This window comes from Pimephales promelas, chromosome 2 (assembly GCF_988280905.1).
Source record: "Pimephales promelas chromosome 2, fPimPro1.hap1.1, whole genome shotgun sequence".
Classification (NCBI taxonomy): domain Eukaryota; kingdom Metazoa; phylum Chordata; class Actinopteri; order Cypriniformes; family Leuciscidae; genus Pimephales; species Pimephales promelas.
In genome coordinates this window covers 49,396,306-49,423,473 of record NC_142770.1, presented here as the reverse complement: position 1 = coordinate 49,423,473, position 27,168 = coordinate 49,396,306, and the positions used below count along the sequence as shown (strand labels likewise).

The 27,168-nt window shown below is 38.5% G+C and overlaps 1 protein-coding gene, 1 long non-coding RNA gene and 2 pseudogenes across 2 annotated transcripts in view; 1 reads left to right on the top strand and 3 right to left on the bottom strand.

Annotated features, from left to right (window-relative positions):
* The first annotated feature begins 434 nt into the window (after window positions 1-434).
* On the top strand, window positions 435-1,582 carry LOC148997716 (uncharacterized; annotated as a pseudogene).
* A 6-nt stretch (window positions 1,583-1,588) lies between these two features.
* On the bottom strand, window positions 1,589-17,045 carry LOC148997715 (uncharacterized; annotated as a pseudogene).
* Window positions 16,559-24,179, bottom strand: LOC148997714 (uncharacterized). The gene is made up of 3 exons (XR_016146377.1): window positions 23,962-24,179; window positions 17,657-17,825; window positions 16,559-17,424 (listed from the first exon to the last, which is right to left on the bottom strand). It is a non-coding gene; the product is annotated as an uncharacterized LOC148997714 (long non-coding RNA).
* Window positions 24,180-25,363: 1,184 nt separating this feature from the next.
* The window catches only part of LOC120467068 (protein NLRC3-like), a 37,446-nt gene continuing 35,641 nt past the window's right edge, over window positions 25,364-27,168 (bottom strand). The window contains exon 8 of the mRNA XM_089119090.1: window positions 25,364-25,775. Within this exon, the coding sequence (XP_088975216.1) occupies window positions 25,592-25,775 (184 nt within the window). The 3' untranslated portion in view covers window positions 25,364-25,591. The remainder of the gene's footprint in view (window positions 25,776-27,168) is intronic.

Sequence of the window (27,168 nt, the reverse complement as noted above, 5' to 3'; positions counted from 1 at the left end):
TATTACAGCAGATGAGGTATGTAGAGTTTTTAACAAAATTGATTGATTGAAAATACAAAAGGGATGTGGATGATTATCAGCAAGGAAAGGTCTACAACTTCCTGTGCTCTGACAATATCCAACCTTCCTCTAGGAGACGCCAGACCACTCAGCACATAAGCAGCTCATTTGCATTTAAGGATGTATACACCAAAACAGCTCATTTTTAATCAGGCCCCAAAAATCACATTTTCAAATGGTTATAATAAATTAACTGTGTGGTATTTTGAGCTGAAACTTTCCAAATACATTCTGGGGACACCCGAGACCAATATTACATCTTGTAAAAAGGGGCATAATAGGTGCCCTTTAAAGAACTGGTGGGTCGTTTAGTGGTTCAGCGTTTCACCGCATTCAAGCAGTTTTCAAACGTTTTACTGTGGCACATTCCTCATATGTACAGTGACGTTATGGCCCAACAACTGAAATCACTCCCATGGTACTTCTTGAGGTGGATGAGAAGGTTTCTGCAGATATGGTGAAAGCAGTGCAGTACATCTAACAGCGATATGTTCCTTACATTTCTGATCTAGAAAAGGAAAACAAGCTGGTGATCAACTGACCAAGCAGAATGCTGATGCAGCCATTAGAGCTAAAGCAAATGAAGACTCATCATTTGAAAGATTGGAAGGACTTGTTCCAGTTATTGCGGATTTTCATTGTTCCATGAACTTCAATGATGTGATTTTTAAAAGATTCTACAGTCCTAGTTCACAGTGTGATTTTGGTTCTTTTTTCCACCTGAGGAATGTTGTCCACAGGACCCATGTGACTAAATCAGCTTTGGGGGACAACTATAGGCCATGCAACACTTTCATTCAAGATGTGCTGGACGCATTGATCATTGCCATTGTTCTACATCATTTCTCTTTACGCACACAGGATGACTTGCCAGTATCCATGTCGACCTCTTTTCTGTTAAATGAGGAGAAGCAAGATCGGTTTGATGAACAAATCCTAAACATTGTTGACACATACATTCTCAATGAATCTCCAGAATTTCATAACATGTTGAGTCCTCCACAGAGTACAGTTGTACCTCAACCAATTGTGTGTCACATGCCACGGTGCAGCCATCCACCTTTTAAAAGACAACATGAGGACCATGGCATTTCTGTGTGTGATCACAAAGACAAAAATGGTGCCAGTGCTGTAGAACAGCACCAAGAAGAAGATTGTGTTTTCAATTATAACAGTGCCTTTCTAAAGATGGGGCTTTTGGAGCGTGACTTCCTAGACTCTGTGAGGGGGTGATGGAAAAAGGACCTGCCGCCTTTGGAAATTTAAAATGCTTCATTTTAAAGACGCCCCAGAGACACACGTACAGCTTGGAGGCACTGAAATTACAATTTGACATTCGAGCAATGGTGAGTCCACGAGTGGCCCACAGAATGATGTGGAACAGAACTGTAAATCTTACTGGGGGTGCTGGCAAAAATGTGGCATTGGATCTGAATTGCGAGCATTATGTTCGTTACACAAAGGATGCCATCTCACATTTGGGTGCGAATGTGAATTTTAAAACTGCGCAGCAAATCAGTAGAACCCTTCAAAGGCAGAGACAGTTAATTGCTTCAAATATTTTGGTTGATTCTAGAGGCAGGTTTTGCTTCTTCCCCTTCCCCTTCATGTTAAAACTCGACATTAGCCGGTTGGTGAAGAGCCTGAGGAAACAAATTCACCATTTAGAAATGACACGTGTGTGGTAATCTACAGGAACTGTAGCATGGGTGAGAGTGCCAACAGTAGACTAAAGAGATGTGGTTCTGTTTAATCAATTCCAGAAAACAACAGAGTTGACCATTTTATAGCTCCAATGACATACTTTCCTGTCCCTGCACTTGTGAAATCCCCTCCTTTTTATACCTTACACATCAAGTTTCTTTGAGGACTCATGATTGCATTTCAGATAATTAATAAGCATTTAATCTCCTCCATTGTCTCCAGCTGCACTATATGGGCAGATGACAGAGGCAACTTACATTTGTTTAACTTTTTTTTTTTAATGAAATATGAAAATGGCAGTCAATGCAGTTTTCTGGAGTTTTTTCTATTTTCCCACAGCTTTCTTGTTTCGGACAGTGGTCTAGTGAATAAAGTGTTTAATATAAGTTGGTTAAGATGCATCAGATCCTCCGTCGACCAGCAAACTGTGACAATAAATGTAACGCGTTTTGTGTTCTGCATGTAACATGTTCCTATATGTAGGGATCTTGTTAAAAATACCTGTCTAAAATTTTATGTATTCCATCTCTCAGATCTCTCCCTCCAATTCTGCTGAGTTGAAGCACCTTTAAAGAGAGGGTGTAACATTCCTGACATGTTAGAAAAACAATAGCCTTTAACAAGTGCTGACATATATACCACATAATAATATTTATAAATTAAATGGTGCATAAAATTATATCACTTCTAGATTGCATACCAGGGACTCAAAGGCATCTTTATCTTTGAGGCGTTCCTCCTCTCTTTTAAACTCGTCCATCGTTTCTAGCTGCTCGATGTGGGCAGACGACAGGGGAGGCTCGCTTCTCCCCAGCCTTCTCACCTCGAGGTGGATGTCAACTAGCTTTGTCAAAACTTTTTTTTGAAATTCTGAAAACAAAAAGTACCACATATGTAAAAGTCTCCATGTCGGTTTAAACTGCTGACAAGAAGCCAATTACAAAATTATGCTACTGTTATCCTTTAACAGATGTTCAAAGTTAGACCTGTTTATGCTGTATGTCCTGTTCAATTCATTTTTATAGTTTTGGATACCAACACTTCAGTACTTACTTGCCATGGACATTGGAAATCGTAGGTCCCTACAAGGCCCTGTACTGGCTTCATGTGCAGAGGATTGCTCTGAGAAAGACCTACCAGAGGATCTTTGGATGGGCGTGTCATAATCTGAAAGATGAAATGTGTCTATTACATTATTGTTCGTAATATGGATATTGCTCTTGTAGCAAGTTGTGTGCCTCTGCTGTACTCAGCAACCAGAACAAAAAGACCTATATACTTTTAGCCATGATGATACTTGATAGAGAATAAATTAAGGTCAACCATGAGGCTAAGAATCTTAAAACCAGTTGTTAAAAATATGCACTATAACATGGCTGGTACTTTAGAACATTTACACTCTTGCCACAGTGAATTGCATTCGGAGGAATACCTTCTTTAGACAAATCGCTGTGCCTGGACTGCTTGTGTCCAATCTGGTGGCTCTGCCTGGACCGGTGGCTCTGCCTGGACCGGTGGCTCTCCCTGGACCCGTGGCTCTCCCTGGACCCGTGGCTCTCCCTGGACCCGTGGCTCTCCCTGGACCCGTGGCTGTGTCTGGACCGCTTCCTGTGTCGGTAAAAAAAAGCTCTTACTATCAAACTTTTGATTTGCATCTCTTTTTGTTCAGTTTAATACTTTTGTCTATTATTTAATCCAACAGATCTTAATGGTTAATCAATTAATCATTTGGTAAACCTATAGATTTTCATTTCAGCAATATACAGTATATGGATTTTAAGAACTACAGAAATAAAATGTGTGTTTGCATGAATATTTAAATTACATGTAACCACACCTGATGAATACTCGTAATAGCTAATTGATTTCACATAGTGGTAACCACAATTGGCCTCTATATACTGTAACATTCATTGTGATGTGGACAAGAATCTATGGCCAAATGCTCAGGACAGGCTTGATCCAAATTACAGTAATTTACTGTAATGTGTGCACTAAATGTTATGTTTTGTTCTCATTTAGTTACATTTGATTACAGAAAGTACACATATGTTACAATTATATCTGAAAAATAAAAACTATACAGTAATTTGCCTAAATGATTGTAGAGGATGTCTTCATTGATCCTTCACTTGATTACATATATGATGGATATTTAGAAATTATAGATTATGTAAATGTTGGGTACTGTAAGTGTATTGCCTAATGTTACAGTAAAACTGTGTAATCTGTCTTTTATAGTACTGTAGCATATTCATTTCAGCACTTCTAAGGCCGATTTGAAACATGTATCTTGCATTGTTTGCTGTTGGATGAACTGATTGTTAAAAGTACTAAACTGAAAGAAGATCATATTGTTGTGTTTCAGTGATTAAACCAAATGTTCTCATTACATATTACAATAATCTTGTGTTTGAAATAATGATTATGTGGACTGAAAACATGTGCAACTGACTGAAATTATTACATCAGGTTTTGAAAGAATGACTAGCTGCGTTACAAGTGTAATCAGTTTGGGTTTTTGTACTAAGAGTTTTGAAAACCTTACTTGTGAAAATAGTACCAAAGCGAATAAAAAAAACTGTAATAATAATTGTACATGCAGCTGCCACATACGAATCTAATTTAATTGCAATTACAATATTTATAATTTATTTATTATTATTTATTGCAAAAATATGCAGCCCTTTTCTATGTCTCTATCCATGATATTTATCCACAATAGAAGGATGATTGGATGAGGGATGGATGTATGGATGTACAGATGCACAAACAATATCAAACTATTCAAATAAAATAGTACTGAATTTTATGTGTTACACACAAGTGTTACAACTAACCCCTCTGTCTGTTACAATTAACCCCGCCTATGGGGTAAGATGTAACATTTGCACTTCTGTCACTTTTAGTGCAACTGTACGAAAATGGTAGGTCCTAGAAAAAAAACTTTAAGTGGTCATTTGTAGCAGCTGTGTATGTTGCTTGTGTAAAAAAAAATATGAATCTAACCTAATTATTTTTTAATTAATTTAGCCAAAACCAAAATGCGTTAGGTTGTGTATACATTTAACTTTGTATAACTTTGTAAAGGGGAGAACTTTTAACTCTCCCCTATCTAACTAACGTTAGATGTTTGTTTTGATAGAGCAAATTGTTAACGGATACTTTGACTGCCTGTTGCTATGGTTACTCACAGCTGTTGTAGGCAGCGCATTTATTTATTCATTTCCAATGGTCAACAGGCAGTTTCACCAGAACTACTTTACTAGGTGTCCTCTATCCCTTTTTAACGGACACCCTGCAGCCAATCAGAATCGAGTATTCACCCAGACCATGGTATAGGAGCGATATTGAGAAGCACCCATAAACAGCCCATTCCTCCCACGTCTTCACTCTCTCTACCATCTTCTTCAACTGTTTTCCAGGACAACACCTGTAATAGAATGACACCTAGTGGTTACTCCAAGATACTACATCCCCTCCTTCTTTAGTTAAATACCAATAATGTTACTTACAGAATAAAACAATATACCCCCCCAAATTCATTTATTTATTCATTTATTTACTCTTCAACAACTATATCAGTTATTTTGTTTTAATTGTCTGTCACTGACTTAACTTATGCAACATAGTCTTTCAAGTGACATGAACGCAAGGGGTTTCTCCACACTCTCTCCTTTTCTACGCTGCGAGAGCAACTGCACCCACCCCATAGGGAGAGGCGTCACAAGCCAGAACCAGTTCAGAATCTGAGGAATAATGAACAAGCACCTCTGCTGATTTAGCAGGGATTTAGATTCTTTAAAAGCTTCTTGTTGTGGCTTTTTCCACATCCACTGAACATCTTTTCTTAGCAGCAGATGTAGGGGAGCTAGCAGCGTTGCCAGGATTGGAAGTAACTTATTATAATATTTCAGAAAGCCCAGATAACTTGGTTCTGGTGCTTATTCAATAGCTTTCACTTTAATTGCCATCGGATATAAACCCTGGGCATCTACTCCTACATATATTCCACCTCATCTGCCAGGAACATGCATTTCCCCATTTCAATCGCAAACCATCTTCTTTCAGTCTCGCCAGCACTTCATTCAGTGTCTTCAAGTGACTTTCTTGACTTATGCCAATCACCAATATATCATCCAGATAAACAAGTACTTCAAGAATACTTTGCAACAATCCCTCCATTGTTCTCTGGGAGATAGCAGGAGCGGAAGCAACTCTGAAAGACATTTGGAGTCTAAACAATTATATGTGAATATACTCAAAAAAAAAAAAAGAGTGAAAAAGTGAAAGACTCAAATGAACTAATCATTACTCTTTCCGGTACTGACAGCATAGACTCAATGGGACTGACGGGAAGAACGAAAGACTCGGACCCGCCGAACCCGAACTCGAGAGATGAACTAATAATTTCTCTTTCCGGTACTGACAGCATAGACTCTATGGGACTGACAGGAAGAACGAAAGACTCGGACCCGCCGAACCCGAACTCGAGAGATGAACTAATCATTCCTCTTTCCGGTACTGACAGCATAGACTCTATGGGACTGACAGGAAGAACGAAAGACTCGGACCCGCCGAACCCGAACTCGAGAGATGAACTAATCATTTCTGTTTCCAGTACAGATTCAGAATCCATATGTTGCGCAATGCGCATGCGCGGGTAACACAACATGAACGAATCACTCCCTGAGACAACTCGATAGTCCCGAGTCATATTAAAGATTCGTTCAAAATGAACGAATCGTTCATGAACGACACATCACTACTCATCCTCGGATGCGGCCGGCGCCGCGCGCGCTGTTACAAAAAAGCTGTGGCGAAATGATCAACTTGTCATTTCGTCGTCGAGTATAAAGGCTTTACTCCGTGTCAGCGCGCGCTCTGCACGGACCTCTCCCGAATCATCTCCACCACCCTGAAGCACCACTACTCCGCCTCCGTTTCCCTCGTAAGCTGATATTAGTATTTAAACATTCTCTATGATATTATTTTTTTAATGACACACTGTCTCTTTCTCTCTCATACACACACACAAACACACACACACATACTGTCTCTTTCTCTCTCACACACATGTAGGCTTGTTATAAACTCTTTAGACTTTTAATGATTAGTGTTTTATTTTTAAAGTTTGTGGGTCATGTAAAAAACAAAAAAAAATCCCCTATTTTGGGGATGGATTCCGGGAAATCTCCCTTATTTTCAATGTTCAATGTTGAGTTGACAGCTGGACTGGATGCGGTAAAAGTTTAATATATCAACTTGCTCCGCTGAGTACGTCACCGTCTTTGTTGCTCTGATTGGCTGTAGCAATTGTCCAATTGCGTGCAGAGAGAATTTGAAAGACAACCGTTTTTCCTGCCCTCGGATTGAGCCCTGTCAATGAAGAGTTTCCAGACCTAACATCTTGATGTAGGTCTGGCATGCCAGGCTAGTAAAAGATCTTATTCACACACACAAAAAAAAAAAAAATAGAAGTGGTTCTTGAAGTGTTTTTTTTTTTTTTTTACATTTTAAATCCTTATCCATCATTCACCGACTTTTATTTAATCTAGACATTGTGATGTCCGTTTAAAAACTGATCACTGAGATGAACCGTGTCTTGCAAAGTGCACAATCCCTGAAAACATGACATTTCTGGACTTCTGGAAATAAAAGAAATACATCAATGAACAAATAATGAATGCAAAAGATAAATAAATACACATTTCAATTCTTAATAAAGAAGTTCCCCCTGTGCTCAGGTCATATAAACTCCTGCTCTGCGCCGGACAGGGGGCTTAAAAGTCAAGTCACATTTATTTATATAGCGCTTTTCACAATACAGATTGTATCAAAGCAGCTTCACAGTGATAACATGAAAGTAGTACAACACAGATCAATAATATTGTTAAATATTAAATATCCCCAACTGAGCAAGCTCAAAGCAAGCCAAAAGCAAGGCGACAGTGGCAAGGAACCAAAACTCCATCAGATTGGATGGAGAAAAAACCTTGGGAGAACCCAGGCTCAGTCGGGGGCCAGTTCTCCTCTGGCTTACATTCATATTGTTTATATATAAATATTAAATATAAATATTGTTTATGAATAAAATGGCGTCATAACATATCGCAGGCGTTGAGTCGTCTCTTCACAGGCGTTGAGTCGTCTCATCACAGGCGTTGGGGCATCCGAAATCCCCGTGAGAGGCTGGATACAAAACTGGGCCTGACGAACGCCATTTTTCTCGGGACGTTTGTAACGGCAGAAAGGCAGATGGGAAATAATTAGCATAGCTGATGTTCATAATGATTTCCATTATACGGGAGTCGGTGTTAGAAAACCACTATCTCACAAACTCTCCGCAACCTGAACTCTCCGCAACCCAATCATACATGCCGACCCGTTTGTCTAAAAGGCTGTCGAGCCCCACTGGTGCGTTAAGCAGTTTCAGTGGCAAACGGTTCCGTATGGCATAACAGGGACTAGAAGGTAAGCATTATGTGAATGCTTGACTAAAGAGAAGCGTCTTTAATCTAGTTTTAAACTGTGTGAGCAAGTCAGAGCCTCGGACCGTATCGGGAAGGCCATTCCAGAGTTTTGGAGCTAAATGCGAGAACGCCCTCCCTCCTTTACTGGACTTCGATATCCTAGGAATGACCAGAAGCCTTGAATTTAGTGATCTTAAGGAACGCGGTGGATTGTAGGGCGAAAGAAGGTCCGTTAAGTACATAGGTGCTAAACCATTTAGGGCTTTATAGGTCAGTAGTAGTATTTTGTAGTTGATGCGGAACTTAATAGGTAACCAGTGTAGAGATGATAAAATCGGTGTTATATGATCATATTTTCTTGACCTAGTAAGAACTCTAGCAGCTGCATTTTGTACTAACTGTAGCTTGTTTATTGAGGATGCAGGACAACCAGCTAATAAAGCATTACAGTAATCTAGTCTCGAGGTCATGAATGCGTGAACTAATTTTTCTGCATCAGAAATAGATAGCATGTTACGTAGCTTAGCAATGTTTCTAAGGTGGAAAAAGGCTGTTCTTGTAACATATGAAATATGATTTTCAGATTTCAAGTTGCGGTCTAGTATAACACCCAGGTCTTTTACTGTAGTGGATAAAGTAACAGGACATCCGTCTATATTAAAGTTGTATTGTGAGAGGTTTTGTGTGTAGTTTTTTTTTTTTTGGACCAATAAGTAAGACCAATAACACACACACACACACACAAATAAGACCAATAACACACAAAAAGAAAATAATATTAAAGGAGCTGTATGTAAGAAATTTATTTCAAATAATCATAAAATGACCCTGATGTGTCACTAGACATTAAGAAATCATGTTCATTTCAAAAAAATTTTTTTACTGACAACAGTAGTCCGGCCAGGATGTTGTCATTTAAAAAGTGTTGTTGCAGCCCTCAACTGTCATGTTGTGTTTTGGTCTGATGCTCCACACTCCACCGATCTACCAATCACGAAGTCAACCTGGCAACCTGGAGTCAGGGGGGAGGGGGAGGGGATACACCGCTCTACAGTAATTTGAAACTGATTGCAGTACCAGTTTTGGCCACAATCTTACATACAGCTCCTTTAACGTAATTATAAAATAGTTGAGTCATTCCGTAATTTTTAATACTTTTAAGGTTTTTAATAATAATCCCTTTTATTTACCAAAGCCTTTAACCTTTTATTTTTTAAACCTTAAAATCTTAAACCTTAAGGCCTTTTAAGGTTTACATATAGAGAAAAATTGCATGTAGGTAGGAGAGAATATTATAAAATATAATACACACTCACAGGCTATTATAAAAGATCTGTATCTTCAGGGCCGGCACTAGCCATTTGGGTGCCCTAAGCACAAATGCTTAGTGGTGCCCCCATACCCCCCACCCCACCCCCCAACCACCCATACTCATGTATTTTAGCATTGACCCTGCATTCACAAATACAAGACAAAATATTCATGGATTCTACTGAATCATTAACCATCATACAAAAATATTGCACACATTAGTCTTTTATATAATATAGGCCTATGTGTCACTGGAACATTTAAAACTCAAAACTCTATTCTACCTTTAAAAGAGGTCTGATGAGGCACAATATAATAATTCTGTACATAATTTGTAGGGCTGGGAAAAGATTAATCGTGATTAATCGCATCCAAAATAATGTTTGTGTCTACATTAATGATATAGGCCTATGTGTGTGTACTGTGTATACTTATTTTGTATATATATATAAATGCACATTTGCATGTATGTATTTAAGAAATATTTGTTATTTATATATAAAATATTTTAATTTATATATAATATAAATTATCTGTAAATATATACAGTACATACATGCAAATATTTCTTAAATATATATGTGCATATGTGTGTATATTACAAAATAATTATACACAGTACACTCACAGATCATGTAGAAACTTATATTTTGGATGTGATTAAGCTTTTCCCAGCCCTAATAATCTAAGCTATAATAATAATTCTAATTGCAGTTTCACCAACAGATGTCGCCCTTGGGCCTTTGACCGCATTATCCGCATAGAACAACAACGAAAAAACGTATCTAAGCGGTCTTCCTTTTCTTCTCAAACAAACTAACTGCATCTTAAACAGCCCAAGTTGAAAAATTTCCCGGAGAAACCCCCGGACCCCCGTTAAAATAAAAGATTCTACATGCTGAGCAAAGCCCTGGATCATTTGCACAACTACTAGCGACGCCCCCCTGGACATGCATACACGAAGCAAGGGCGCCTACAAAACTAACACTTTTATTTAAAACATTGTCTTAACTGCAAGCGAGTATTATCCCGCTGTCTCTTCTTTTCCCCTTTTTCCGCCCCCGACTCTTGGTGCCTTTTCGAGGCCATGTCTGATGTCGATCAGGTGTCTGCCAAATTTGACACTGATTGAGGAACAGACCACTGCAAGGTGGGAAAGGGGGGGCAGCAGAGGGAGACTGGCACAGGAGATTCACCTTTTTCTCCAATTTGGTCTAGCCTAGGCATATTACTTTTGTATTGCTTTTGTATATTAACATGCTTTAGACATATTTTATTTGTTATTTATACTAGTAGCCTATTGTGATGATTTTTCACGACCCAGATTTTTTGGTGCCCCCCCAAGCACTTGGTGCCCTACGCGCAGTGCGTGATGTGCGTGTGCGGAGCGCCGGCCCTGTGTATCTTACATAAGAACAGGAAATTTGGTTTATGACAGAATTGCTTTTTAAAGTAAATAGGTAGTACTGTATTTTATTTAGTGAAATGTCGTGATATAAACATAATAGTAAAAATCAAGACCCCCCCCACCCCCCCCCCCCCCCCCCCGTTGTTAAATATCAACAACGCATTTCCGCTTCTGAAAGGGCATCCGAATTCCGAACATTCGTTTTCAAATTCGAGTTCGACCAGTTTGAAAACGCCTTATAAGGTGTTTTCAAACAGCTTCCTGATATCATGATATAACGCCTTATAAGGTGTTTAAGGTTGGGAAACACCTTGTTGGGAAACACCTTGTTGTTCCGCAGAGACGTACATTTGTGGAATCAGTTAGCGCGGACTTATCTCAGGTAACATCCTTTCATGCATGAATTATGATTAGCCTACCTGAGTCATTTTTTTCCCTGTGTTTTGACAAGACAAAAACAAGATTTGATTAGAACACAGTTTTAAAAGAGATTTTCAGATGTCCACTTGAGTGGACCGAATGCATTTATGGTTTCAACTGAAGAGATACTGTATTAAACATAATACAATAATCAAACAAAAGTAAGTTATTTCACAAACTAATATATATATATATATATATATGTGTGTGTGTGTGTGTATGATTTGCTCAACGATTCCCAAATGATTCGTTCGACGATTCATTCTCCCAAACACCTCCTTTGAGTGACGTGAATCTGCGGCGATTGGTCAAATGACTCAGTCAGTTGTTATTGGTAAACCGTAGGCAGAGATTGTCTGCAACGGAACGCCCATAACCAGGATTATAGCTTGTCAAGTGTTGAAAATTGTATATAGTGTTTGAACAAACATGTCAAAGTGCACTTTCCACACGGTCTCTTACTCGTGTCTCCGTCAAGAGCGAGCTTTCCCGGCGAAACTCACATTGCGGCGGCTTTTGAGGGGCAGTCCTTATTATATAGAGCGAAGTCATATTTGGATAAGTTCAATGAATGTCTGGTGACTATCAAAAACAAAACTAACTTTACCCCGCTTAGAAGCTGCGCGGAGTGTACACAACAACACAATATTGTGCATGCTATACAGAAAACATAACAGCAAACATTATTAATATTACTCACAGATTGTGATTCGGAGGAGGACGAACCTGATCCATATACACTGACATGCTCGTCCCTGGACAATGAAAACAAGTGGCTGAACTGTCTTTGCAATGTAGAAAACAGCGTCTTCTTGACATGATGCGATTCAGCTGAAGGTGTTCTGGACTAGACTTCAAGTTTACACTCCCGTCTGCGCGCGCAGTTGTTGGGAGTGGCCAATGAGCTAATGTTTTGTATCTACGTCACGATGTAACAGCTAATGACTCGTTTCAAAAACAATTCATTTCATAGATTCAGAGTCGACTCTCACTTTTGAAAGACAATAACTTTATATACGGTGCACTTTCAGATATAAATCTTTGCAGGATGTTTTCATTCCCTTAGAGCTATATTCCACACTACATGAGTCATTTTCAAAAATCCATGATAGGGGTCTTTAAAAGATATTCTTATGTTTTACTGACTGCTCCCACGCATTTTTTTTTTTTTACATTGTAAGGTTAAATGCATCAGTCTCGTGATCTTTGAGAGATCAAAATTAAGAGCTTCAACCCATGAACTGCTTGTTAAACACAGATAAAACATTGATTTGTACCAGGACAATAAAGAGGGCTCAAACATCCTTTTTAATTATGAGAGTCTCAGTCTACATTACATTATCATTGGTGTTTTAGGATGCCAAACAATTATTATAATAATGTAATAATGATTTATATAATTATTCCTATGACGTAAAATCCATATAGCCTATAAATGTAGGTGTATAATATATAAATGGAAAATGAATATTTCAAAAGTATATTTCAGTCTACATTACACTATAATATAGGAAAATTAAAATACTTTTGTCCTTATTTCTACACTTACAAGAAATAAACCCTTGAGCTTTTATTTAGGAGAAAACACCAGATGACCATGCAAAGTGCACACATTTCTCTAAATCACCCAGCGCAAACAGAATGCCTATTCTTAAAGTCTTGTGCTGTTTTATGAAGGCAAAAAACAATATCATGGTTTCATTTTAGTTCATTGGCAAAACATAACGCTCAAGACCTTCATGATAGTTTATACATTTTACATTTCAAATGTTCAGTAAAAGGCAAATTCGAACTCGGGTCCGACTGCATCAAAGCTCTTTCCTGAACCACACGCTCTACGATCCACGCCACTACAGCTGTTCTGTCAATAGTGAAATTGTGACTGAAAAAACTCTTTACAAGTTACCATTCAGACAATCTGAACAAAGGTTTGACATGAAAAGATGTTATCACTTTTTTTCATGTTATCTCTGTGAAGCTGCTTTGATACAATCTGTATTGTAAAAAGCGCTATATAAATAAATGTGACATTAAATATGCAACTGCACTTAAACTGTTGTATGAATCACTCAAAAGATTTGTATATATAGTGAAATACCGTGCTTACTTTATCAGAGTGAGAATTATTTCTATATTATTCTTCCACCTAAATTTCATTGCACTGTTTAAGCGAAATTGATTAATTATGAAGCAATGTGTCATGCATTTGTCCCTGTCAATTAAACAATTAAATCTGTTCCTTTACTTTAAGTATTTTAACCCATTATACTACTATTACTTCCAGCCCTGCCTCAAGTACTGAGATCCTTTGTGCTACTATTGTTCCAGATCTACTTATCTACTACATCAAATATTGCTTAACATACCTCTACTATCTTCTTTAAGTAGCACAGACTTGTCTTGAATTCCTTTTTTATCACACCTTGGCATGGTATGACTTGAAACGAAACTATTAACAACATTAGAATATACTTGTATGTGTAAGGTCTCAAGTTTTTTTTTTTTTTTACATTCCCATGCAAACAGTGGTTCTATTTACATATTTGAAAATTCATAGATCCAGAATTTCTAAATAATTTCTCGAACTAGGCAGCATCAAAAACTGAAGCCTGACATATTTTATGGCTATTGCTGGAAATATCTTGGATAGAGCAGCAGGTCGGTTCTTGGAGCAAATCATTTTATGAACAAAAAACCTAGAAAAGATCTAAAACAAAAAGGAAAAAACATTGCAAACACAAATTGTACTGCACCGAAGCGCCCATGCCCTCGGATCAGTTGTACGTGGCTGTGTTTGCAAGAGGCAAAAACGATATAAATACTGTTCGCTTTCTCACACAAACCACTCGTTTCGTGTCTTAGGCCATCAATGTGTACTTACATTTACGAGTCATTAAATCATGTTTAATTTGGACTTCTCTGTGCATGCTCTTTGAGGTGGTGACCATAGACCTCCATTATATGACTGACAGACAACACCGGTTTGACCTAATAATATCAAAATTGAAAATACTGTGGAAACAAAGACACCTACATCTTGGATGCCCTTGAGGTAAGATAAAACACACCAAAAATTAATTTCTAAGTGAACTATCGCTTTAAGTTGCGAAACTTCGTTCAGAGTTTCAGAGCAGAGCTACGAGACAACGCTGCCATAAATCACGTGAGTCGCAAGTTCTCCGCAAAGTGTGTGTTGTAAACTCAGCTCTGCAAAAATAGTCTGCAATACGAGTGCAAGTGTAATGTAATAAGTTTCGCCCTTTTGAACCTCAGTTTTCAGAGTTTCAAAACATCTTTTTGTCACACATTTGCACACCAGTTTTCAGATCACCATTTACAAGGTTTTAAACCTGGAAACAATTCGAAACTCTGAAAAAATGTTTGCACTTCTGAAGAATGAAAACTCAAAAACAACAATGTTTGCAGAGATATCTTTTATTTATTTATTTTTTACATTTTGGAAGCTTGCAAATATTATTTTTCGATCTTGCAAAGCTTTTTTGGGGGGGGATTTTGAGTTTTTAAACATTTGGTTTTAACCTTTCAGAACTTTATTTTCAGTTTTGAATCATGGCAGGATATTAATCCCATATTAAGATTTATGATTGTATTTACAGTATGTGAGTATTTTGAGCCCAAGACAAATTTCCCTCTGGGACAATGTGCACCCAAACTTTAACCTTAAAAATATAAAACAATCATTTTGTCCAACAGAAATTGTAACTTTACAAAAACGTTTAAAAAAGCCTTTAGTGAGCTATGTGTTAACTTGGTACCCAACAGATATCACAAAAAATGTTATACTGGATTTAAAATTTTGATAAAAATCATTAAAAAAAATCTCTATATAATATTGTGTAATCTCTGATGTGTGTTGGCAGTGACTTGTACTGAAACACTAGTCCTTAAAATTATTGAAATAAATAAACGGACATGTCTTTCTCTTTGGAGATTTGACCCAAAATGGTCATTCTGTCATCATACTCGCAGTATGTTGTTCAAAACGTCCCTTGTGGTGGATTATAAAGGATACGATAAGTAAGATAAGTAACTAGTTATAAAGACTGCATATATCATTCATTGAAAGAAGAATATTCTACTTTAGGAAAAGTGGTTTTATTTATTTTTAAGGTATTTCTTAAGTCACATTAGTTAAATCTGTGTCTGTATCGCATGTTCAAACTTTATAATCATTCATATTAACTGGTCAATAGATGTTTTCTCCGGAAGTATGAATGTGGGTTTGGACATTTGAGAGAAATCCTAAATTAATGCATTACTGAACTAAACCCGACCCGTTATATTTTACTCATCTGAATTGTTTTAGTTTTAGTTGACGAAATACAATAAGATTTTAGTCGACTATATCTACAGTCAACCCGATCACACTAAATGCGTCTTTATAGCACTATGTGTATTATCGTGTAATTTATACGCTAAAATGACTTTACGTGCATATGATACGCATTGGTTGGTTTGTGTGGTGTGGGGTGCGTGTGTATTACACTATTGTATTTACAACTAGATGATAATAAAGTACAGAAACAACATTGTTATTTTGGGACGGTTGACGTTCACTTCAGGACGGTTCACATAGATTATCAAATTAGCCAAACAGCTGTAAAAGTTAATCTGGAGATCTGTGTTAATGACTCGGATATATTTCATCTCGAGCTCAAAGTCAAACCAAACTCTATTCTTAAATTCTCTATTTCTCGTTTGTAAGTTTGTATTTTCATATCTGATTTTTTCTAAAGCATCTTCCTTACAGAAATAATTATCATCACAGAAATATCATCTTTCAGTTGCTTTTTATGAAGGAAGTATTATTATTCATAATGGATTTATGACTGAATTTGAAGCATTTGCTGAAAGAGAATATATATTATCTTAATCTACACAATATTTTATTAAAGACCCACCAACACTTTTGATTCATTCAGTCTCAGAACTCCAGTATTAATATTAATGACATGTGACTAAAACCAGAACAAATACACCCAAGATTTGGACAAACTCTGTCACATGTAATGCTGACTTCCATATGAATTGAATTTTACTTTCTTGTTAATTGCATCAATAAATATGAAAATATAACTAAATATTAAAGTTTTGCAGAGCTTTTTCTTTATTGTACAACATTCTGACACAAAAACATATACAAAATACACATAAATCCTAAATAAACAAAGATGCTTCAAATGTGCACTAAATACAAATATTGCAGTCTTAAATATATCAGCAAAATATTATGCAAGTATGTGATATCCCGAGAACTTTGGCTTGCAGAAAACATTATTAATCATTACTCCATTATTATTATTACTCATTATTCCATTATTATTATTATTGTAGCTTGAGTATTCAGGATTGCTTGATGTGTCTTTGGTAAATACTTGAAGCATGATGTAAGTGTGAGTAATGGATTCAAAACTGGAAAGGCAGAACGTCGTAACAAGGTAAGCAGTGATGAGCAGTTCAGTCTGTGCAGGGACAAATGCCTGAGGCGAGGGTGTGTGTGTGTGTGTGTGTGTGTGTTTATGTGTATGTGCGTGTGTGTGTTCACTGTTATAATCATGAGAGTTTTGTGCCACACCTTTAGAGGAGTGATTCAGAGGAGTTCTTGAGTCTGCTGTAGTTTTCAAGGATCTCTTGTCTGTGTCAGGCATATTAGAATTAGTTCATCATTCTGTCTGAAGCTGAAGCTTTCAGTTCATTTATAGATCAGTTCTCCTACATTACTGCAGGAAAATATGTTTAAGTTATGTTTCTGTCTTTCACATGGCCTCTGTCTTATATCACATGACCATTCTTCAATGAAACCATCTTATCACCCTGATGACTTTTCTGCTCTCTTTAAAGTGATGTAACAAATATTTATGTGTCTGATTATCTCAGTCGTAGCAATGGTGATGATGAAGATGTTCAGGTCTTCAGCTGCTGATGGATGTCAGTGATGATGATGATGATGATGTTGAAGGGTTTGATGAGAATCTCCTCAGTTTTGACATCAGAATCACTCTTTACAGGCTCGTCTGCATCATTACACTAGAAATATAAACAAATATGCTGATTATCCTCATATACTTCACTTTGAATTTTTATAGGTATTATGATCTTGATCAATAACACAATCAGTTAGTGTTTAATGACTGAAGAAAGTCTGTTAGATTTCTGTTGTTTTCTCTCCTGTCATAAAGTGTAACATTTGGACAAATTCATCAGACTGTGAAACTCAAATATGACAAATGACTAAACAAGTTAATGATCAAACACTCACAGTTTGGCATTATTCTCTCCATACTGTCACATCTTTTAAGTCTCTCTCCTCTTTCCTCTCGTGATCCACTGGACTGTGTGTCCTTTCTGTCCGCCATGTTTCTCTCAGTCTTCTTGTTTTCTGCTGATCTGTGATTTCTGCTGATTTTCTTTCTCCTCTTCTTTTGAATCTGTTCAATCACACAGACAGAGTTTCATTAAAGCGATATAACATCATATCAACATCAGATCAATTCCTGATCAACTCCTTAACTCTGACACCGGTCTACTATGTAAATGAGCAATGGAATGGAAGTCTGATGGAATAAACAACAAACCGCCAGATAATTAATGTGGAATTGGTCTAAAATAGTTGATTATATAAGGTTTAGAAGTGGAGTTCATATTTCATATTGGACAGTTGCAATGCTTAGAATTTTTAATATGATTTATATTTGAGTTAATTTACTAGAAGTATATTTACAATGTTTAGTCAGTTAATTGTGTTTATATATTTAATACAGTAAGGAAAATCTGGTGAATTTGCCTCTCTGATTCACTCACGTTTATCTTAGTCTACGTTCTTGCTTTTGATTGGTTAGTGGAGTCACGTGAAAGGCTGGATAAGGAAGTATTGTAGTGACGGTGTTCAGTAAAAGTGTCGCTTGAGAATGTCTTCTGTCTCCATTCTGCTGTTTATTATCATAAAGAGTGATCTACCACCACATACCAAACATTCACATTACATTTGGTGGCAGCGTGGGATTATTTTGGTGGTTTTTGCACATTTGGTGAGTTTTATTCCTACGACCTGTGGATGTGGTCGATTTTTTTTTTGTGTGCTATCTGGATTTTACACTCTTTGAGAGCAGTGGATTACCTCAAAACTAGTGAGGAGATATTAGGGACTTTTGCGGTATTTATTAATTTTTTTTCTACTTCACATGCTTTTTGTGAGTTTTGGACTGGACATTTTGTCATCATGTCAGCTGATGAAAGTGAAGCTGACAAGAATGACTCACACTGATTCTGTCTCTTCTACAATCTTGGTTGAGGGCATTGAAGTGTGCACTTTAATTGACTCTGGTTCTACTGTTTCCATTGTGAGCGAAGATTTTCTTAACTCTCACCAGCATTGAAAAAATGCCCCAATGACACCCTCCTCTCTTTCCAGCTCGCTCAGTTGATGGACAGTGCCTGGACATTTTAGGCAAGTTAACGATTGGTATCAGACTTGGACATCAGGTATGGCAACAGGACTTTGCAATTCTCAGAGGTGCTTGCCAGCCAGTCATTCTTGGTTTCGATTTTCTGCAGAAACACCATGCCCTCCTTGACATAAACAACAAAATGCTGCAACTTTGGGACATGAAAATTCCTCTCCTCCCAAAAGGACATGAAGTGGCCTCTTGCTGTAATGTGCGCTAGGGCTGAACGATTTTGGAAAATAATCTAATTGCGATTTTTTTAACCAATATTGCGATTGCGATTTAATATGCGATTTAAAAAAAAAGTTATTTACCTTCTGTATTAGTCGACAAAGACAAGCAATAAATCATTGTACAGTAGGGATGGGAATCTTTAGATAGCTCATGATCCGATCTACTTTTTTTCTTATTAATGAATCTTAATAACTCTTAAAATATGTATTTAATTACATGTGTAAAAACACATACTTTAAAAAATAAATATAAAAAAACATTTAATTAAACCAATTACATGTTAAGAATTTTAAATAGGCTATATAAAATAATATAACTTCAAAATATAAAAGCTAGTAAATAAAGAGAAACATAAAAAAACATTTCAAGCAATAAAGAAAGAGTGGTCTCAGTATTTAAAAGTAGGCTGTCTGAATGTTTTTCATTCAAGAGCTGGAGTGATTTCCCCTCAGTTTAGATACGATAAGCTGCATTCACACTAATGCATATATCTCTTTTCAAATTGTAAATGTGGTTTGTCCTGTTGGTTTAAGATATAACTGACCGTGTTTACATCAATTTCGCGTCATAAAAGCATTTTGACATGCAAGTACATTTACCAATGAGTCGCTCACGGCCGCATGCACGAGCGCTCTTCACAAAACACGCGTTAGTATTTTAAAATGAAAGGATATCCTTCTCAGTGATTTTCATGGTGTTAATATAAGCCGACTGCATTCCAAAATACATAAATAATGCCTCTAAGCATTTGTAAAGAAAATACCCGCGGGAGAGAACGCACACTGCAAGAGTAACGTTATAACATCAAGCAAAGCGGCAAAACCTGTTCAATGAAGCCCGCGAATGTCCTTGTAATTTGGTTCGACCCCGACCTTTATAAAATAACGTTACTATGTTTTGGAAGGTTCGAGCGGTGTCGTGTGTGTGAGTGAGTGAGGAAGAGAGAGAGCGAGAAAATAGAAGCAAGCAGATTCAGAACACGGTTCGTTTCTAAAGCACACGCAGCGTCATCACGCATCTGTGTTTAAAAACTATAAGCTCATACTCGATTCTGAAATTCTCTGAATCAATCCAGGATTGTTGAGGAGAGGAGAGAATAAATAACACAATAAACTGTTCTTTTCTGGACGCCAGACCGCGTAGCGTGGCAAGTTGACGCTTTATCTTGCAGACTGCTTTTCTCTCGCGTGTCAAGTGACCAGTGTAATCGCAGCTCTTGCGATTACAAAATCGCGTTTCATCATATCGCGATTTTATCGCAAATGCAATTAATCGTTCAGCCCTAATGTGCGCCCACTAAGACTCCAGCTATGAGTGAAACCCTCATCACAGCCTGTGTGTCAACAGCTACACCTGCTTCTCCCATGCCAGCTGACTATTATGGTGTTCTCATGCCCAACCTATCATGTGACATCATTGTGGCACATTCTCTCAGCGAGGTTCAGAATGGTACAACAGTAGTTCGAATCTTAACTCCAGAGATGACGTTGAGCTGCATTCAGGTCAACACCTGGGTGAGTTTCATTAGGTTTCATCTGTTGACATCATATCAGGGGAAGGGACAGGGTGTGCAACCTCCCCTGTCCATGATATAGATCCATCTGTCCAGATAAATGACTGCGACCTGTCACCTTCCCAAGTTCAGTCTCTGAAATCACTGCTTCAGAAATACTCAGCAGTATTAAGTAAACACTCAGAGGACAGAGGTCGCACAAGCATCATCAAGCATCAAATCCGCACTGGTGAGGCCACACCAATTAAACAGAGAGCCTACAGAGTGACGCACATGGTGTTTCTGCCTGGACTATAGAAAACTTAATACAGTGACAATCAAATATTCCCACCCTCTTCCGAGAGTCAACGACACACTGGATGGCTCTGCCTGGTTCTCCACAATGGACCTGCAACATGGCTGTTGGCAAGTCGAGCTGCAGGAGGAAGACCGTGAAAAAAACAGCATTTACAACAGGTAGTGGCCTTTATCACTTTAAAGTTATGCCAATGGGTCTTACCAACGCTCCAGCCAAATGCCAGCACTTGATGGAAATGGTACTTCATGGCTTTCCATGGAAAACCTGCCTGGTGTATTTGGATGATGTCCTCATCTACAGCCGCTCTTTCAGTGAACATCTCCAGCACATGGAAGAAATTCTCTCCAGATTACAGTCAAGTGGCCTGAAGCTGAATCCCTCAAAATGCTGTTTTGCCAAGGATCAGGTACAGTTTCTGTGCCATATCGTATCCAAAGACGGCATTCAGCCAGACCCGCAGAAGTAAGAGCATTTCTGGGACTTTGTTCGTATTACCGCAAGTTCATCCGAAGCTTTGCACATCACAGTGCCCCTCTACACACTCTCACAGAGAAGAATGCACCTTTCCAATGGACTTCTCAATGTCAGGATGCATTCACTTATGTGAAACATGCACTCACAAACCCTCCAGTGGTTGCATTCCCTGACTTTACTGTGCCATTTTCCCTTTACACAGATGCTTCAGGCTCTGCAATTGGTGCTGTGCTTGCTCAGAGACAAGGGAATCAAGAAAAAGTGGTTGCTTATGCTAGTCATGTTCTCAAAAAAGCAGAAAGAAAATGGTCAACATATGACAGAGAACTTTGGGCCATTGTCTGGGCCGTGCAACATTTTTGCCACTATCTTCACAAACAACCCTTTGTTATTGTCACCGACAACAAACCTCTCCTGGGTCTCAGAAAAATACCCATTGACAATGACAGAACTGGTCGTCGTGCACGCTGGGGCCTTGAACTTGATCCTTTTGAATGGACTGTAATTCACAAGGATGGTCACAGTCACCTCAATGCAGATGCAATGTCACGTCGCCCTGCTGATATCAGACCCACTGAGCAGAGCACCTCCTCCAGTGCTTTTGGCAATCCACCCTCTGAGAAGAGACATTCTAGTCTGAGTCCTGTCAGTCTGACTAGTCCGGTCAGTTTTGCACATCACAGCCTCTACAGTACTGATACAAAGCCAGTTTGCTGTAACCTGACTGGACCACAGCCTCCTCCAGCTTCCTCACAGTGTGCTCCACAGTCTGTTTCCTCCACATTTGTGCTTCAGTTCCCTGAAGAGGATTTTAAAAAGGAACAACAGCGAGACTCCATACTGTCAGAGGTTATTAGCTGGACAGTTAGGGGAGAGAAACCACCATACTGGCGCATGAAAAAAAGCACACGTGTTGAGAAGACACTTTGGCACGAGTTCCACAGACTTACTTTTCATAATGGTGTACTCTGCTGTAAAGTTTTCAACCCATCCACAACATCAGTGCTCCATCAACTGATTGTTCCTCATGCCTTGAAAGACACTGTTCTGCAGATGCTGCATGGAAATCCTGTAACTGGTCATTAATCTTCTGATTAGGTCCTGAAACGTGCTCAACAGCTGTGCTACTGGCCCTTTATGTCACGTGAAATCAAGATGTGGTGCAAGCAATGTACTCCATGTGACGCCAGACGAAGTCCCACACCTCATCAGAGAGCTCAAATGAAAACAATTGTTGCTACTGAGACATTCCAAAAGGTTGCAGCTGACATACTTGAGCTTCCCATCATGAGTCGTGACAACAGGTATGTGCTTGTTGTCCAAGATTATTTCTCCAAGGATGTCAACCTCTATGCCATTCCAGACCAGCGCGCCATAACAGTGGCAAAATGTCTGTTTAAAAACTTCATCTGTGAACATGGCATCCCGGAAAAGTTTCACACTGATCAGGGATGTCAGTTTGAATCTGACCTAGTGAAACATCTGTGTGATCTGCTGTGCGTGCAGAAAACACGAACCAGCCCATATCATCCTCAGTGTGACGGCTTAACTGAGAGGTTCAACAGGACACTTATTGATCAGTTAGCCAAGACACTTCTTCAGCAGTCTGGGGAATGGGATGACTGCCTCAACCAAGTCTGCTGTCTCCATTCTGCTGTTTATTATCATGAAGAGTGATCTACCACCACATACCGAACCTTCATGTTACAATTAAAATGGCAACGTTATAATTTCAGAGGTTCACCCCTTACAAAAAATTTCTGCAGTTTTTAGAGATAAAATTGTAGTTTTGTTACATGTAGAAAAATGCAGTTTTTTTGGACAGGAAAAAAACTACAATATTGCAGTATTACTTGAGTACATCTGCAGAATACTACAATAATATTGCAATATAACGGCGTTATTACTGAAATACAACTGAAGAATACTACAATAATAGTGCAATATAACAGCGATATTACTGCAATACAACTGAAGAATACTACAATAATAGTGCAATATAACAGCGATATTACTGCAATACAGCTGAAGAATACTACAATAATACTACAATATAACGGCGTTATTACTAAAATACATAATACAACTGAAGTACAGTACAACTATATTAGTGAAATGTAACACTAATGCTGCATATTTATACCTGAGAATGCTGACGCGTTTCCACAGCTCATGATGCTGAAAGTAAAGTCCAACTGTGCTGGAAAACCGGCGTTTAATAAACACACACACTGGTCAAGTTAAACACCAAAGAAGGATTAACTAAGCCAACAAATCCACAAATCAAGCTCAATATAAAACAAGTGTTTTTGTGTTTGTGTAATCCAGTGGTGTGTGTGTGTTTATTTTAAATTGTTGTAAATTTTCCACACCAGTGTCTAAAGCGACCAGTATAGATACGAGAGCTTTGCTGTGAAAAAATTGATAAAATCTTTCATGTCCGGAAGACACATCTTCCCTGTTGCTCCTGATCCCACTTAAAGCACTATCAGCATGGTACGCTATGCGACTCTTCAACCGGGAAATCATGGGAAATAAATATGTGAGCTGCTAATAAACTTATAACTGAATGAAGGCATGCTTTATTTTCAGCTTCTTACCTTTGCTGCCAATGTGATTTCATCTGGGCTGGTTTTTCCAGGACACTTGCACTGGAGGAACTTTACTCTGCAGCCTCTCATCCTAACATGTCCTTCTTGAAAATATATGTTCAAAATCTCCTCCGAGAACCCTGTTTACTGAATGATATTGACAAAAGAAGAAATTGAAACTGTACAGATGACATCCCTGACATTCCATTTACTTGTCAGATTGTCCCACCAAGGGTTACTGCGCATGCGCACATCAATATTGTGTCATTCCGGTTGAACCTGTTACAGGGCGAAACCAACACTGGTCTAGCTAAATCATTGCGCTTTGGTCAACAAACCAACAAAACATGCATCGTGCATGCATCACGCGTCCTGTTGCAAAAGCATATGGGGAAAAAAACTGTAATGTAATATGCATAGATATGTTATTTACAAAAAAGCCTATATAATATGTATTGGTACACAATTATTACAAAAGGGAACCAATTTTGTTGGTACCAGTTCTTGCTAAATTGCTCCTAAAGGTAAGATTGTTTTATAATAATACTGCATTAATATCTGAAGTTTGGTGATCAAGAAAAAAATATTGTAATATTACTCTCGGATAGAAACCAAATACCTATTCAATTAAGTTTCAGGAGAACTGTAGAAATACATTGAAACATTGACACTCTCACACTGTTAATGTCTTTTAATGCACTTTAGACATTGCACATAACACACACACACAAAAAAATAGGAGAAGATAGGGACTGAAGAGATGTGGGGGAAGGTTATCATATATTATCTTATTATATCATCTTTTATTTTATACAGAATTGACAATGGCAATTGGTACATAGGAGAAAGGATAAAAATCGACTAATACAATATTGGCAGTATGGTGGTAGTGGGGAGTGGGGGTGGTGATGGTAATGACAATGGCAATAAATAATAAATGGTTACTTAGTTTACGCATACACACACATACCCACACTCACACCCACTCACATACACACTTAGATCAAACACTTAAATCACTCTATGTCACTTCTGGAATTACAAGATTGCTCACTACTGCACTATGTTGGTTTGTATGTATGTTTGACTGTTTAATAATAATAAAAAAAATACATTGAAACTATAAAAATTATAATATCCACAATCACTATTGTTTTTTTGTTTTTTTCTGGAAAGAAGAACTTACTTGCTTTTCATTATCACTATAGCAACAGTTCTACCAGAAAGACTCGGGAGAATAAATACTGTAACAATAACACGTTTATTGATAGCCCAGCAAGCAATAAAGTTCTTTGGCGTAGGCCCTGTCCATAGCTTGCAATCCGAGGGTCCGGACTCTGCATTTCCTGCCTGAAGATGGAGGCAGGGGCGCAGCCGACCCCCCCGGGAGGTATAGGAAGGGACCATCCTGGTGGTGGTGGGAAGGATGGAAGGGAAGGAATCATCTTGGAGGTGGTGGGGAGGATGGCGGTCAATGAAAGCGTCAGCATCTGCGAACTCAAACATGTGTAAGTACCGGTCTTTTATACTGCAAGTGTTAGACACGATTGGATAGATGAGAAGCTTCCATTTCTACCAGAAAGACTCGGGAGAATAAATACTGTAACAATAACACGTTTATTGATAGCCCAGCAAGCAATTAAGTTCTTTGGCGTAGGCCCTGTCCATAGCTTGCAATCCGAGGGTCCGGACTCTGCATTTCCTGCCTGAAGACGAAGGCAGGGGCGTAGCCGACCCCCCAAAACAGGTGGAAGATAATTCCACCAGGACGGAGCCGGTAAGGTAAGGAAAAGTATACCCACCAGTCGTGAATCCTGTAGAGCCTAAAATAGAAAGAAAAGGGGGTTAATAATAGGCATGAACATGAAATGTGGAAAGCCTCGTAGCCAATAATTAATTAGTAAGATGACACTTCATAGTGAGCCTGAAAGGAACTATGAGAAGATGTGAATAATGCATTATGCATTTATGTTCTGCTGCTGAATGTACATTAGCATTTATCCATGCTGATGCTTTCGTCCAGAGCGACTTATGTTTTGAGACAAACTTACGTCTGATCGAAGCCAGTTCCTTGTGAATGAGTTGGAGAGAATCAAGTGTTGTGGAATAGTGACTTAAACTGTGAGGAGGCTAACTTAAGCATAAGACAGGTCATTGGAACACAAGCTGTTATAGGACTAGTGAGAAAAGACCGCCTTGGCCGTACAGAACCGGCCATATGGGACAAGCCGTAACACAGAGAATTCCACATTGGGCCAGGCCTCATTGGACCACACAGAACAGGCCACCTAGGGCCATACACAGAGCAGGCCTCCTTAGACCGCAATCTGTCCACATTGGACCACACGGCCATGATAGACCACAGAGACGAGGCCGCGAAGAGCCACATCGGCCTCTAATGCCGCACATAGAGCGAGGTAGACTGGACAAGGCCGCAAGGCCACACATAACCAGGCCACAAGGACCACGAGACCACATGGCCATTTTTTAGCGAGGCAGCAATGCCTCAAGGCCGTTTGGCCACACAGACAATGGCCACTTGGCCACATTAAACCGCGCCCCTAAGGACCTGTAAGGACCACCCATTGGCCCAAAGAAGGAAACCAACGGCTGGGCGAAGGGATAATGCGTGTATGTCTTTTCAGCGCTCCAGCGAAGTTAACTTAATTTATTAGACTTATGTTTAATATTACTTTAACTCTACGCTTAATCTGACTCCAATTTTTACTGATGATCAAGTTTAGATTGTGTTTCTTATTAGAAAATAACCATAACTATTGATTATAATTTAATTTAGATCTTTGATTTATCAGAGTTTCTTACACTTTCAGTTATTAATTCATTATGGACCTGATGCCGCACAGAGATCACGTCGGCCGTATCGTTTTTCTCACGGACACAAACCTTGTCAGTTCTGTATTTAGTCAGAGGGTGCAGGGTTAACTAATACTTCTTAAGTCGGTTGCCTACTGCTCACTCGTACAAAAGAATGTAGTTTATTTTAGCCACTTCCATACAACTTGCCAAATCAGTGATGGACAGAAATCAAAAGGTCTCCAGAGGACGTGCCTACTGCTCCATTCACATCTGTGCCTTTAGTTTGACCTATCCGGCAAGATTTGCGGTAGCACCAGCCTCCTATAATTTACTAAAATATTGACGTCAGAATACTCCAGAGTAAATCAAGATGTAACATTTATTTGAAAAATGTATCAT